Consider the following 11,255-nt stretch of genomic DNA (forward strand, 5'->3'; position numbering starts at 1 on the left):
ATACACACAGAACACTGTTGAGCGTGAAACACCCAGCAGCGTTGCAGTTCTTGACTCAAACCGGTGTGCCTGGCACCTACTACTATACCCAGCTCAAAAGCACAATCTTTTGTCTTGCCCATTCACCCTCTGAATGTCACCCAAACACAATTGATGCATCAATTGTCTGAGTGCTAAAACATCCTTCTTTAACCTGTCTCCTCCCCTTCATATAGACTGATTGGAGTGGATTTAACAAGTGACATCAGTTTGGGATCATAGCTTTTCACCTGGATTCACCTGACCAGGTCTGTGTCATGGAAAGAGCAGGTGTCCTTAATGTGTTGTATACTCAGTGTAGAATGGATGCATCCCTCTGCAGGCCTACCCACTCAGATTAGAATGAATAATGAACAATGAAGTTGAAAGAAAGAAAAAGAAAGAAAGAAAGAAAGAAAGAAAGAAAGAAAGAAAGAAAGAAAGAAAGAAAGAAACAAACAAACAAACAAACAAACAAACAAACAAACAAACAAAGACATTTTGGTTCAGAAGAGGATGACAAAAAAATGGTGTTCGTGTGTGTGTAGCCATTTTATGTAAAGCTGTGCGTCTTATTTTCTCTTACATGCGGAAATGATCGGAAGAGGTTAAGTTAAATACTGTCTAGACCACGTGATTGCAAAATACCAGTTTACAGTATAGTTTACAGTAAGAGATGTCACTTTTTAGGTGGCCGATTAGACAAATTCTAATATTACTTCAAATCTAAACTCTGAGAAATATTGACAGAGGGATTTTACCTGTCAGTATTCTGCATCGTATGTATTCTTTATAACTTGCACAAAGGTCGGTCTGTCTGCGTGGTAACTTTTCCTTATTGCTGACAAAATGTTTTGGTTCTGGGAGGGAATATGCTTTTTACCAACTTTTTTGGTAATCTGGTCTTCAAGCACGTTTATTGTTTCCTACCTAATTGCATTGTTCGAGCATGATGTGGATGTTATCTTCCCCTATATAAGGTAAGATTATGAATATTTATCAGCAGCCTGAGCATTTTTATTTTCCACGAACTTGCCGTAATAATAGCGTTTACTTATTATTATTTAAATCAGTGGGGGTATTGGAAATAATGTTTCTTTATTTCCACTCATCAAAACCGGCGATATTAACGAAAATCATATCGTATTTTTGCAACAAAAATAAATCAGTTTCGTTTTCCCCACCACAAGTTGAATGCTGTATTTGGCTGGCTCCCAGTTCACAGTTGTGTAGTCTACAGCTTGGGGGCCTGTGAACCCCCTAAATATCCGGTGTGTGTCCTCACTTGACATTTAAACAGCTTTGTTTATTGAGCAGATAGACATTTAACACATATGCAAACTAAACATTACTAGGCATAGATAATGAATAATGGTTTTACTAATTAGCGCTCCTTTCAAACGATCAAAGCCCTCTATTCAGTAATATTTTCTGTAGATATACCCGAATTATTTGTTTGTCATCAAAATGGTATGGTTTCACAATTGAAATGCAATTGTCTATTTGGGTAATATATTATGCCAATGGTATGATTTTGCTTTGATTACATTTTTTTATTTAACTTAATAACAAATTATATCACTTTCTGTTCAGTTATAATTCAATATGTACAATTATTTTTTTATATCATGTATTGTTTCAATTAAATCCAAATAATTTAAAAGGACTTCCAGACATGGCATTAATACACACATTAAACTTGAACTATTCTTTCTTTAGTGACACTGGGGCTGAACCCCCAGAGAGCTGTGTCTTTGGCTTGATGACGGTCATCACTGCATTTGCAGGTGAGCACAGAAAGACACTAAAACCACGAAAGGGCTTTTTGTCTTAGTGTGTCGGGATAGTTCAAATTACATATTTGGTTTCCTTACCCTGTAAGCAGTCTATGAACCATGTATGACAGCAATCCATGCTTTGGTTTAGTTTCCTTGGCACTGTTTCCACATGCTAATATCATGGGACGATATTAGCATTTTTTCATGTATCATGTTCAAATCATCTATAAGTGAATTTGTTGAGCTTTACACTTAGTTTTAGATACTTCTGGATGATTTGGACATGACACCTGAAAAATACTAATATTGGTCCCATGATTTAAATGGGATTTGTGCCACAAATGCTAAAACATTAGCATGTGGAAACGGTGCCAGAGGAACTAAACCAAAGCATGATTTGCTGTCATACCTTGTCCATAGACTGCTTACAAGGTAAGGAAACCAATGTGTTCTTTTGTCATTTGGGTGAACAATCCCTGTGAGAAACTCCAATGGGTTTTTCCAGGTCAGAGACAATGCCAAGAGCTTTATTCACACTTCCCATTTTTTTGAAAATGAAAGCAGAAATGCATGGTCAGACGGGGATAAATGGTATGATATTCTATTATTAGGTTTCACTTCACTATGTTTGTCTTTCTTTTTTTACCTATTTTTTAAGGTGCAAATAAATACATATTGCAGCAGGTTTTTACATATACCTACAATAGTCTACTGTGAGCGTATACTGTCTAAATGTGAAAAGTGCTAATAAAAACATCCACTCCATACGCTATGACAAATCCTCTACAGGTACGGCCACCATGTATGCCAGATACAAGTTTGTGGAGAAGCTCAATGAGAAGGCTGGTGGTGTGCCCCCAGTACTGAACCAGGCTGCTTTCTGGATTGGAATGCTTTCTTGTTTGGGGATGTGTTTTGTCGCTACTTTCCAGGTAGGTTGCCACGGTGCACAAACGTCAGTTCAACAACTAGTTTTGATTCACATTTGGCTGAGTTGTCAACAGACTTGAATTCAACAAGAAATGTCACCATCCCATTGGGCACAGAAGTCCATTCAATTTGCCTATTCAACTTTGATTCAACCAGTGTGTGCCAAGTAGGATGTAATTGGATTTAAGACAAAAGTTGGGTGAAATCCAATCAGTTTTCCATGTTTATTCAATATCATCACATTGAATTTCATTATTTAAAATTATATGGAAACAACATTAATTAAACTAGTTTTTGCCCAGTGGGTTGTCACCCCTTTAGTGAGAATATGGAGGTTTTTTACCATTAAGTGACAGTGTGATATTCTATACATGATCTCTCTGGCATGTTATTTTTCCCCAGGAGACAACGATTACGACAGTTCATGATGCAGGTGCATTACTCTTCTTTGTGTCTGGTGTTCTGTACACCATCCTCCAGTCCATCATATCCTATAAGGCCTTCCCCTATGGATGTTCATTGGCCTTGTGTCGTATGCGCACAGGAATTGCAACCATCGCCTTCCTGGCAGTTTTCCCCAGTATCCTTGAAAACAATAGTAACCCTGATCGATTTTAATCATGAATGATCATTGTTTTATCAAAGAAAATATCTCCTTCATTTACCATCCAGCTGTTGTCTGTGCTGTCTTCGTGACACAAACCACACTGCATAGAAAAACAGAAGACGAGGTACAGTATGAGCACATCTTTATCAAGAACACCACTCACATAAACAACAAAGATGGATGATATTCTGGATCCATATAGGCTTCATAGGCCAGAGAATCTATACGTGACAATATCAGTCTCTATCTGACTCTCCCTGTCATTACAGGACTATATGTTCCATCTGGTGAGTGCTGTGAGTGAGTGGATCGTGGCCTTCAGCTTCATCTTCTTCTTCTTCACCTACATCCATGACTTTAAAGTGAGTTTTCAGTCACCGCTCTGTCATTGTGGTGGGAATGATTCTCCTTTTCTTCTCCTTTGTTTGAGTGTTTTTATTTCTCTTTGTCCTGTTTCTTACAGAAGTTTACTCTGAAGCTGAGAACACGGTTTGTGGACTATTCCTGATGAAGCATTGATTTGAACCTTTTAATCTGAATATTTACCAAATCAAATTTATTTTTTCTACTTTTATAAAGCAAATGTATATGAGATTATCTGAATGGTATGATCTTTTTTTTTTAATACTGTATCCATTGCAACATAGCCTCCGTCTTAGCGGTTATCCACAAAACAAACACATCCTGTGACATCCTGAGTTGTTCATCCTCTGGTGGTACAAAGGTCAGTAATTGCGCAAGAAAATCACAAGATCGAGTTAATATAGAAACTTAATTTCACCCATCACCAGTTTATGGATAGAGGCTGTATGTACTCTTACCTACTCCAATGTTAATCGTTTGATACTACTATGTAAATATTTATCTAGTTAGATATTTTTCTCAAGAAATGCCTCAATACCATGAGAAAGAGGTTATCTATGGTATACCTTTGTAATAAAGTAACTCAGAATACATACAGGGCTACTGTGTGTGACGTATTTCTATGTTACAAACAGAGTGTTTGAATAAGGCGGACCACATATCTTTAGCCAAAATGTGTTATTTGTTTTTCAGGCTAAACTGCATAAACACTACAGGCCATACTTGTGAACATTAGAAAAAGTTTAAGTTCAAGGTTGAGTTTAAGCATCAGCCAATTAAACTCTTTGACATAGTGGCAAGTGATCAACGTCTACATATTAGCTGTTCCCATTACATACAGTAAGTTTGCACATTTTGCACTATGCTAACCTCACCAGGTGGCTGTGATAGTTTCCTGTCGGAAATTCCCTATCAGCCAATTCAAATCGTTGATGTAGTTGGACGTGTTCATGGAAGTGTCCTTAACAGAAGTACAACAGCGCTTACTGATAATCAAAGAAACTACATCACAAGTGTTTGACTGACTGGTCAAATTGCTCTCTGTGTAGATTTGTGGCAAGGGCTCAAATCTCACTCAAGTTTTTGTCTGCCTTTGAAATGTAGCATTACATTTACTGGGTTAGTGTGTTGAGAATGGACATAGCCTACAGCCAACAGCTTGAAAAGGAAGATTAATAATAATAATTAATAATTCATGATTGTAGTTTGCACTCTCCTTATCATCCTACAGATGAGTCTATGGCAGTTATTTAAAAGAAGTTTGTCATGATTCCAGACTCGAGCCCACGCTACAGTCTTTAATTCATGGAGGAAGACACTTGACTGTATCCGTATCAGATTGTGAGTTATTTATATTTGAAAAGGTCATCTAACTCTCTGATTAGCATTTTATGTACTATAGGAAATCAATAATATAGCTATAGCCTACATTCATTCACATCAGTTAGTATCCGCCTTTTGCTATATAACCTATTAATGCACATGTAACTTTGTATGGTATACTTCAATTCGACAATGTTTGCGATATGCTATTTGTGAAATCGATGAATTCAATTTAAAAATGCAGACCGGCACATAGGCTACTGGCACTGCTACATACATAATCATCACGACTATAGTATAGGCCAGTGGCGCAACCTTCACTGTATCACATGTATCCCCCACGTTCTGAAATTTCCTTTTTGCACCCCCCCAGTTCTATCGTTGGAATGTGATACAAAACAAGTTAACGGGTGCCTCAGAGTGGTCGGTTTAAATGTTTCACAGATCAGACACGGACAGAGTAGGATTAGCTCGGTTTCAAGGGTGTTTATTTATATAATAATTCAAAAAGAAAATGTCTCCCCCATGAGACCCTCTCTGAGTCTTGCTGTATCCTGTCAGGATCAAAACTGCACTCCTGTTATCTCTGTAACCATTCCCAACTATATGGGAGTCCTTTCTTCCCCCACTCTCTCCCTGTGTGCTGCCCTTCTGACAGCTTTATGGGCCTTGCACAGCTGGTGAGCAATCAGCCCTTGATTACTCACCGACTCCCAATCAGCCCCAATTAGTCCTGGCCGGAGAACCCGCCGAGGCCTGACACGTCCAGCAGATGGAGCCATCGCCTCGTGATGTATACATCGTCTGTCACCAGGCTTCGATGAGTCTCCCCCTGGTGGCTGACCTGCTGTACACCACAATATATATTATGTCCCCCTCCACTTCGAAAAGCAATGTTGCCTCCCTGGTATAGGCTAGATTACATACACCTGTAGCAGTGGAGGCTCCTCGGAGGAGGAAGGAGAGGACCATTTAAAAAGTAAACATTTTGAGTGAAAACTACTCAATATAATCACGTCACCACATAATTGATTAAAACACACTATTTTGCAAAGGTCTACAGTAGCTTCAACAGCACTCTGTAGGGTAGCATCATGGTATAGCCTCTGGGTACTTTGACGTCAATACAAAACCTAGGAGGTTCACGGTTCTCACCCCCTTCCATAGACCTACACAGTAATGACAACTTCCGGAGGGTGTCATTGCAACATAACCTCATTCTTAACGGTTAACCACAAAACAAAACATATCCTGTGACCAGCAATTCGAGAATTTATTGGGTTAAGGAAATATGTAACCCATTGTTCATCAGCCAGGTGGTACAAAAGTCAGTATTGCGCAAGAAAATCACAAGATCAAGATATAGAAACTTAATTTCACCCATCCAAAGTTTCCATCCAAATTTCACCCACCCAAAGTTTATGGAAAGAGGCTGTATGTACACTTACCGACCCCAATGTTAACAGTTTTATATTAGAATGTAAATATTTTTCTAGTTAGGTATTTTGCTCAAGAAAACCTCTTTCTCATGGTGTTGAGGCATATCTATGGTATACCTTTGTAATAAAGTAACTCAAAATACATACAGGGCTACTGTATGTGTGAAGTACTTCTATGTTCCAAACACAAAACCCAAATAGTGTTTGAATAAAATGATGTCCACATATCTTGAGGCAAAATGTGTTCTTTATTTCTCAGGCTAAACAGCGTAAACTCTCAGGTATTAATGCTCCTTGCGTTGCGCTCGTGAACAAAGTGCTTTCCAGTCTAACACCACTCCATCTACCCTCTTTCATAACACATTGAAAAACTCCCATCACTGCAGTGTTCTGTCCAGAGACGACTACAAACAATGTGAAGATGATTTGGATCTCTGAGCATTTGGATAAAAAGGGATGTAGTATAAAACTATTGGACTTAAAGGCCAAGGCATAATGCCTTCACAACAGTGGGATCCAAGGGCCTGGAAGGCTTGTTAACATGGTTAGTCACACATGGTTAAATCTGGGATTGAGATGCATCATTTTAGAAGATTGAGGTGAATTCCCATTAGGTACTACTGTTAATTTAGTCTACACGGTACCATTGTCATTGACACATTGCTCACAACTAGTGGTGTTTTTTTCCATTATATATTTCCCCAAAAGTGCAATTTCCTTCATTTGGTCTTCACATTGTTCCTGGAGTGAACAGTTACATTTCACAGCTTAATGTCTCAATTAAAAGTGACGAATCGGCCAGAGAACAGTCCTCAACATTTCTGGAGGACATCCTTCATACAGCAGTTGTAGTGTAAAATAGTACCCATCAAATGTTCTCACAAACATTATGGACATGAGATACAACATATCACCCCCTCACAAGTGTAACATGCAGACATCACTGTCATAATAAAACAAATGTGACTAAAGCACAATTACATTTTTGTCTTTTAGCAGAAACTTATCCAGAGCGACTTATAGGGGCAATAAGTGCCTTGCTCAAAGGCAAAAAGATTTTTTCACCTAATCGACTCGGGGACTCCAACCAGCAACATTCCGCTTACTGACCCAACCACTAGGCTATCTGCTGCCCCACAATCTCTTTCATTGGAATGTTCACATGATACTGACAAAAGGGCAGAGGCATGTTTGCCCAGTGTAGTCTAAAGAAAAGAATGATCAATTACTAATCGATTATCTGGTTGATACTTTCCATGGTTGTCATTCCATGTTTTACTGCTAAACGACATAAAGAAACACCATGTCCATGACCAATCAAATGTTTCAGGAGAAGAAATGGAAACAAAAATATAACATCCACACGATCAGTGGCTGACCTGGACACAGACATTATCAACAGTCTCGTTTACATTCACTCAATCTACAATGCATTTCAGATACTTAATCTGCCTGCTATTGTAAGTCCCATGCATCCCTGGAGATCATCCACAGAAGTGGGACTTTGTCTGGTAGCACTGTAGTTCTGCCTGTCAAGCACACACTGGCATCTAGTCCTTCTGTGCCCCTGCAGCAGCACAGTGGAAAAGGCCTGGAGCACAGGTGACAGGGAAGGAAGTTCCCTATAGGCAGCTTCATGGCTTAGACAGCAGATCAATCGCTGAAAGATGACTCACTGCCATCGTCACCGTCATCATCTTGATCTAGTGTGTTCTTGACGGCATCAGGCACAGGTGCATCGGGTGTGCTGCAAACAGAAACATGTAGGAATCGCCATTGTTACTTTGAATACATGTAGGACCACCATTTTATGACATAATAATAATAATATATGCCATTTAGCTGACGCTTTTATCCAAAGCGACTTACAGTCATGTGTGCATACATTCTACGTATGGGTGGTCCCGGGAATCGAACCCACTACCCTGGCGTTACAAGCGCCATGCTCTACCAACTGAGCTACCAGAAAGATTAAGATGTGGGGTATAAAACAAAACGTATTGGATTACGAGGTATGAGAATACAGATTACTAAAACGTAATGTAAGGACACTCACTCAAGCAGGTTGGGATCCAAACCTTCCTGGACCATTTTATTCTTTATCGCCATAACTGGAACACCCTGTTTTTGAATAGTTTTCTAAATGACGGATTTCATTGAACAGATGTCATATTCTGTAGAAATGTGAAAAAGTAGAGAGACCCACCACTTGCACCATCTTGAGATATCTGGCATAGCGTGGGTCCTTGGCCACAGTCATCCTACTGTCTCCTGCTGCCTCCGCTGCTCTTGGGTCTGGTATGTTTGGAGAGGCCTACAAGGAGAGTCAATACTGCAATTCAGTATTTCCATCATGCACAAATATACCAAGTCTTTCTAAGTTATTGTTCCATCAACATGGATATGTTGAAATCCCAGGAGGCTGGTGGCACCTTAACTGGGGAGGACAGGCTCGTGGTAACGGCTCGAGCGAAATCAGTGGAATGGTATCAAATACATCAAACATGGTTTCCAGGTGTTTGATGCCGTTCCATTTTCTCCCATTCTCCCTTGCATATTTTCTCAAGCTCTGTTAAGTTAGATGGGGAGTGGTGGTGAACCGCAATCTTCACGTCTTTCCACAGATGTAATGGTATTCAAGTCTCGTCTTTGGCTGGGCCACTCAAGTACTTGGACTGTATGCTTAGGGTCATTGTCCTGTTGGAACGTAAATCGTCGCCCCAGTCTAAGGACGTTTGCAGGTCATCCACCATGATTCACAGTAGGGATGGTGTTAGACAGGTGATGAGCTGTGCCTGGTTCACTCCAAACATAACGCTTTGCATTTAGGCCAAAGAGTAAAAATTGTGTGTCAGATCACAATCTTATGACTACAGTTTTTCAGGTGCCTTTTTGCAAACTCAAGGTGTGCTGTCATGTGCCTTTTTCTCAGGAGTGGCTTCCGTCTGGCCAGATTGGTGAAGTGCTGTAGAGACCTTCTGACAAGTTCTCCCGTCTCAACCAAGGAACTATGTAGTTCTATCAGAGTTGTCATTTGGTTCTTGTGACCTCCCAGGCCAAGGTCCTCCTTGCCCGTTTGGTCGGACGAACAGCTCTAGGCAGAGTCTTTGTAGTTCCATATTTTTTCAATTTCCCAATTATGGAGACCACTGTACTGTTGAAAACTTTCAACACTCTCGAAACAGTTTCATACCCTTCCCCAGATATATGACTCATCACAATTATATCTTGGAGATCTATGGACTTCATGGTACAGTTCCTGCTCTGACATGCACTGTCAAATGTTGGCCCTTACATAGACAGGTGTGTTTCTTTCTAAATCATGTCCAAACAATTAAATTGGCCACAGGTGGACTCCAATCAAGTTACTGCCATCTCAAGGATTGGCTGCACCAGAGCTCAATTTGGAGTGTCATAGCAAAAGGGGAAGAATACTTACAAAAATTAGATATCTCTGTATTAAATTTCCAATAAATGATCAAACATTTCTAAAAACATGTTTTCACTGTCATTATGGAGTATTGTGTGTAGGTGCATGATAATTATTATTTAATTTAATCCATTTGGAATTCAAGCTTTAACACAAAATGTTAAATAAGTCAAGATGTATGAATACTTTCTGAAGGCAATGTACGTGTGTGTGGGGAGGGGGGGGGGTACCTCAGGAGGTTGCAATGGCACAGCCACAGCTATAGGGGTCTCTGGTTGACTTGGGACTAGGACTGGACTGTTGACCTCCGTAGCTGGCCGCTGACCAACACCCTCCACCCTGACATCCTCCAAACCAGGAATAGAGGATAGCTACATAGAACAAAATCAGCACGTACTGACATTATCATATTGGTTGGTATGCCCAGAGCAGCAAAGCACATAACAATACAACAACAAAGGCATAGTAAAGTCCCATCGTATTGTATACAAAACACATACCTTTGCTTCCAAAATGCTGAGGGTAGTTTCAATCTGCTGTATCCGAAGAGATATGCATGCAAGTTTCTCTTCGCAAACTGTCGAAAAACGATTGAGGAACCGAACAGTGTGCACAATGAACTGGTTGAGATAGGCAACGACTCTCCTCTGTTGTATGGCTGGGACCTGTGACCATATCATTCAGTATCATGGAAAGACGGCAATGTTTATTTACTTACAGAGATGGGGAGTTCAAACACATTTACTACACACACTCATTAGATACAACATTTACTTGATTACATTATTTGGCTGGGAGTCATTCAGCTTGTTAACAAAACAAGCTAAAGCTATCATGGCTAATTTAGCTACAGTAGCCACCAAGATGTCTTCGGCTACGGAAAACACTCACCTTGGTCAGATCTATTCCCGATCCCACAATCGGTAAACCGTCCTCGTCCATGTTTTTATCGTTTTGGCAAACTATCGGTTAACTCGCGATTACTTTGTTTAATAGTAATATTTTACTGACAATCTGCAAAAGAGAGATGGGAATTGTAATACGCTTCATGTGACTTCACAGTGATCCAAAACGGACGTAATTATTATTCTGCTCTTCCGGGTATATCAGCCAATGAGGTGCTTAGTTTTTCTTCTTCTTTATTGGAAATCAAAATGAACCCAAGGTTGAAGGTACATACCTCCATCACCTGCACTGGAGGGTTAACAGTTCATTGCCACAAATGTAGTGTGTCCAATGCACCACAAGGAGGGAGTACAGTATAATGGTTAATACATGTGCAGCGTCTCAAAACAAGCCCCAATTATGTTGATCCAGGCAAGGATGACTTAGTTACCGTAATATGGTTTGCAGAGATGATGAGTTAA

The 11,255-nt window shown here is 39.9% G+C and overlaps 2 protein-coding genes across 2 annotated transcripts; one reads left to right on the forward strand and one right to left on the reverse strand.

Annotated features, from left to right (window-relative positions):
- The first annotated feature begins 596 nt into the window (after positions 1–596).
- On the forward strand, positions 597–3,930 carry LOC118392470 (DNA damage-regulated autophagy modulator protein 1-like). Its single transcript, XM_035784480.2, has 7 exons — positions 597–998; positions 1,738–1,805; positions 2,586–2,728; positions 3,129–3,306; positions 3,399–3,457; positions 3,603–3,695; positions 3,797–3,930. Exons 1-7 carry the CDS (start codon positions 868–870, stop codon positions 3,839–3,841), a joined length of 717 nt encoding a protein of 238 aa, XP_035640373.1. The 5' UTR covers positions 597–867; the 3' UTR covers positions 3,842–3,930.
- A 2,757-nt stretch (positions 3,931–6,687) lies between these two features.
- Positions 6,688–10,979, reverse strand: LOC118392471 (WASH complex subunit 3). Its single transcript, XM_035784481.2, has 6 exons — positions 10,780–10,979; positions 10,389–10,553; positions 10,119–10,259; positions 8,665–8,772; positions 8,515–8,579; positions 6,688–8,205 (listed from the first exon to the last, which is right to left on the reverse strand). Exons 1-6 carry the CDS (start codon positions 10,828–10,830, stop codon positions 8,112–8,114), a joined length of 624 nt encoding a protein of 207 aa, XP_035640374.1. The 5' UTR covers positions 10,831–10,979; the 3' UTR covers positions 6,688–8,111.
- Between the last annotated feature and the right edge of the window lie 276 nt (positions 10,980–11,255).

The sequence above is a fragment of the Oncorhynchus keta genome, chromosome 13 (assembly GCF_023373465.1).
Source record: "Oncorhynchus keta strain PuntledgeMale-10-30-2019 chromosome 13, Oket_V2, whole genome shotgun sequence".
Lineage (NCBI taxonomy): Eukaryota > Metazoa > Chordata > Actinopteri > Salmoniformes > Salmonidae > Oncorhynchus > Oncorhynchus keta.

What these genes read in the sequence shown, in the direction of transcription:
- LOC118392470 (XM_035784480.2), top strand. Translation starts at nt 868, where the DNA reads ATGTTTTGGTTCTGGGAGGGAATATGCTTTTTACCAACTTTTTTGGTA. An exon ending in GTTATCTTCCCCTATATAAG is followed by an intron (nt 999 to 1,737) that starts GTAAGATTATGA and finishes TTCTTTCTTTAG; the next exon opens with TGACACTGGGGCTGAACCCC. An exon ending in GGTCATCACTGCATTTGCAG is followed by an intron (nt 1,806 to 2,585) that starts GTGAGCACAGAA and finishes AATCCTCTACAG; the next exon opens with GTACGGCCACCATGTATGCC.
- LOC118392471 (XM_035784481.2), bottom strand. Translation starts at nt 10,830, where the DNA reads ATGGACGAGGACGGTTTACCGATTGTGGGATCGGGAATAGATCTGACC. An exon ending in CGGGAATAGATCTGACCAAG is followed by an intron (nt 10,554 to 10,779) that starts GTGAGTGTTTTC and finishes ATATGGTCACAG; the next exon opens with GTCCCAGCCATACAACAGAG. An exon ending in TTGGATCCCAACCTGCTTGA is followed by an intron (nt 8,206 to 8,514) that starts GTGAGTGTCCTT and finishes TTCTGTTTGCAG; the next exon opens with CACACCCGATGCACCTGTGC.